General features: G+C 36.3%; 1 protein-coding gene across 1 annotated transcript in view; it reads right to left on the bottom strand.

Moving 5' to 3' along the window:
- The window catches only part of NMNAT3 (nicotinamide nucleotide adenylyltransferase 3), a 16,329-nt gene that overhangs the window by 6,014 nt on the left and 6,082 nt on the right, over window positions 1-4,233 (bottom strand). Inside the window, exon 2 of the mRNA XM_009889619.1 lies at window positions 2,230-2,413. Within this exon, the coding sequence (XP_009887921.1) occupies window positions 2,230-2,413 (184 nt within the window). The remainder of the gene's footprint in view (window positions 1-2,229; window positions 2,414-4,233) is intronic.

Here is a 4,233-nt window from a genome sequence, read left to right on the forward strand (position 1 = left end):
AGTTATTTTAAAGATACACCAAAAAAGGACAAACCAATCTGTCAGTTTATCAAGCATTTTCTGAACTGTGTATGAAGCTTTGAATAACTGTATAATTAAATCACCAGCACAATTCAACAAAAGTTGGGTAAGATAGTTCTTTGCCAATTCTAAACTAATTCATAGTATATCTGCACCACAAATCTACGTTCCCAAAGGAATGGATGTAGTCCTTTGGTTACTGACAATACTGTTTTCTTGTCTAGGAAGAATATTCAGGAACAGCTGCTAAGTGGGAAATAGCTCTATCATGTTCCCTCCTCCTCTCAAAAAAAAGCCTTGGGACAGTCTCCAAAATTTACATACTCACTTAATGTGACAGGCAACTAACAGCACCACCACAAGGGGGATATGAGCTTTGCCGCTTCAAATTCTTTTATGTCATAACTGTTTGCTAGCATCTGCAAAATCCACAGATATTGATGAAATATGACATTCTTGTCACACTCAGGTAAAACAAGTACTGTACGAAAAGGCCATTCATGTGTCTCAGGACACAATGTTCTACTGCAGTCCAGAGTACAATTCAAAATACTGATAAGAAGAGACACTTAGGTACAATAATGTTTTTTGCCTTTGCCTTGCAATAGATACCAAAGTTTCCTACTTGAGGGAGCTTATAGTGAAGGCAGCAATTGGTTCTTTGACCAGGGAAGAATCTATAGATTAACTTTGAACACTTGTGAAGAAGCACAACTCCACAATAAACCATTGCCTGTTTATATGTGGTAAGGATCTGGCCCTAAAGCCACCTCTTTTTTTAATATTCACATGTGACAATTAAGACACAAAAGAAAGCCAAAATACCTACATGTGCTATTTCATCAGGATGCTGCTTCCCCGTTCAAGGGACAGGGTTCAGCATTAGATTATGGCATTGGTTCAGCTCATTAATATAGGTCATTGTTTGGGAAAAAAAGATGTAAGCTAATTTTTCTCCTTAACAGGCATCCATTTTAACATTTTGTGAAATTATTTGTAAAACTAGAGGTTCACTTTCTAGGCAGACAGGAAGTTTGGCTGTTCATACCACATTGATACTATTTCCCCTGCGCAGAAAATTATACATACAGATTTTATTTACTGTAGTTCCTTTTTTTGTAAGTATGTAGGGTATTCTTAAGTATGCTTTTGTAAAGCAACAGGTCTGTTTTTTAATTGCTTTCACATAGAGCCATAAGAGTTTTCTGGGCAGTTGTTGGAAAGCACATTTTAGAGCTTTAATCTATACAAACAACTGTTTCCACTTAGAAAGTAACCTAGAAATTGTGGCTAGAAATGAAGAATCATTGATAATTATGACAGCACATTCGCTTTCTTGAAAGACATCCATAAAGTCTTTCACTTTAACAGTATCTGTTGACTTCTGTAGCATCTACGTTTCCAAAAAGTAGCTAGCACAAGAAGTTTGTGTTTTCATACCTTACCCCATAATGCATTTATTACCATGACCAACCATATGGGAAAAAAGCACGTTTCAAGGTCCTTATATCAAGTTAAGAGGTTTTGGACAAATTGTTTTATTTTTCCTTCCAACACACACCCACAGAAAAACCAGTGATTTTGAAGAAAACATCAGCAGTTATGGGCTTGGGTTTAACCTGCCATTAGAGTTAATAAGAAAATTTTTCAAGGATGTGTGAATAGAGAAACCTGCAGGCATACTAATGCCACCACAGCTAATCTGGAATCGGGATGCTCCTGAAGAATAGGTTTGTTTGTAAACTCTTACTTTCTGTTTAAGATCTCTATATTACCTGCTTAGAGACTTAAAACCAAGAGAAATAACAGGAGATCCAAGAACTTTGCTGCACAACTCTTTCAGTGACTACAATTTTGCAAGACCCTTTCTTGGCAGAGGCTTTCCACACGCATCTAACTAGCTAAATGGCACAAGTGCAGTACTGTGGAGGATTGCATAGGTCGGGAAAGCCTATCTGCTTTGCATAGGAAAGGAAAGACTCCAGATGGGGAAGACTGACTACACAGCCTTTCGGAACGAAAGTGATGTGAATTTTCACTGCTCACAGGTCTAATACTCTACCTCATAGTAGATGCTGCCATAAACAGACACGTTCTGCTTTGCTTGGGTGTTTTACAGGAGTGAGTCCTGCGCATTGATCAGGTGGCCTGACAGATTTTTGGCAATCAGTAACTTCATAAAGAAAGGAAAAAAAAATAGTTAATTACCTTAATACTTTCACTGTCTCTGTCCATGTCTCCTGCTCACTCTCCCATGGATCCACTCGAATCCAGTCTGATGTCTCCAGTGCTAGTTTAGCCATTGCTATCCGGTGCCTTGCTGAAACCAAGCCTTTTTTTCCGTAGTCATCATTAACAGGAGACATTATGCCTTCAATCACTCGATACCTTCCTTTTGAAAAAAAGAGGAGAAAAAAAGAAAAATAAGTAATCTTTGCAAAATCTTGAAAATTTAGTGTGAACAGGACCTTGGGAGCTCCTCTAGTCCAACCTCTTCAAAGCAGAGTTAACTTCAAAGTTATAAAAGGCTATGAACAACCTGATCTAGGTATTTTTTTTAATACAGAAACAGCAATTTAAAAAATTAAAAAGCAGCCTTCCTGTTCCTCTGGGAACTACTCACAATTACTATCAATATGTTTATCCTATTAGATGCTTCAAAAAGGAAAGCTGGATGGACATACAATTTTCAAGCAAGTAGTGATGTTTATAATTTATGACGCAAACTATCAAAATTGCTAGATATAATTAAGTTTTATATTCCAGTAAGTACAGCTTTTATATAGCCAGAGCAATGGATGATTTAACTGACCGCTGCTTTTTTCTTAAGCAGCTGATGCTTGTTATTTATCAAAATCATTGTGTCTTTTCATTGTGTTAAAGCAAGAATTATAGCGTATTACTACAGCAGTGATTAATGCGATTCAGACAAATCAGAAGATTCAAGAACAAAGATGGGGCTAATGGAATCTAAAATGAGACTTACAGCACTACGGTCCAAACATCAGCTTAGCAGCCATTAAAGACCCTTTCTATCTGGCTGATCACGTTAATTAAATTTGAAAATATGGCCATATTTTTCTACTCCTGTAACATAATGTAATCATTAACACAACAAGCTCTTTTTGTTCGACTTTGCAGTTCTGGCCTCAAAAAAAGAAACAGACATGTAGCGCTCATTTTAATAAATCAACAGGGAAATAAAGCACTGATATGAGCTGCATCCCTCAAGAAACGGATGGGTGTTTCAAATAAACAGAAATGAAACAAAATGATTTCTAATGTAACACATGCATTTTAAATAACTATGGTAAATACGATACTGAAGGGGGAAAAAATCCTCTTCCTTTTTTCCAATTTAGTTGTTTCAACAAAGAAAGTTAAATGCAGCAAGTTCCCTCTGTTGCTTTGTAATGAAAATGATACCCATGGACTCATAATTTCTGATACTGGCACATGTCAATTTAATATTCTAAAATGAAAATTTAGTAACTTCACATTTATTTTGATGTAATAGGGTGAAATTTTCAAAAGAACTTAAGTGAGTTGGACTTAAAAAAATAGCATTTAGTTTCAATGAGATTTACACGCCTGTCTCCTGTTAAAATGTCAGTCCAAACTATCCTCTGTTTTAAAGCATTCTCAGGCAAAATGATTAATATAGCAAGATAAAATTTTCCAGAAACATGCAAAGGTGTGTATATCTCTTGATCTGAAATTGGAAATAATTTCACTTGATTAATGAACAAAAATTATTTTCTGGTTCTTTGATACTTTATAATGTTATGCCAAGTTCTCACTGAAAGGAAAAGAAATTACAGTTTGAATTCATTAATATGTTACTCTGATGTCGTGGTTTAACCCCAGCCGGAAGCCAGGACCATGCAGCTACCTGAGCAGTTCTCCTCCTTCCCCTAGAAGGGCAGGGAGAAGAGGGAGAGAAGGAGGGAAAAGGGAAAGGAAAAAAACCCTTGTGGGTTGAGATAAAGACAGTTTAATAGAAATAATAACATAAAAGGAAAATTACAACAATAGTAACAATAATAGTAATAACACAAGTCACTCTCACTGCCTGGTCATGTCCAGAGCAGGTTACCACAGGATTTTGTGCCTGAGTGCTGCTTTCTTTCACTCCTTTTCCAAGATGCTAAGTATTATGAACTAGTACTGTTTTAGCATGAACAAAGATTTTAAAAACTTTGCTCCCTGCTG

Source organism: Charadrius vociferus, unplaced genomic scaffold (assembly GCF_000708025.1).
Source record: "Charadrius vociferus isolate BGI_N301 unplaced genomic scaffold, ASM70802v2 scaffold650, whole genome shotgun sequence".
Classification (NCBI taxonomy): Eukaryota; Metazoa; Chordata; class Aves; order Charadriiformes; family Charadriidae; genus Charadrius; species Charadrius vociferus.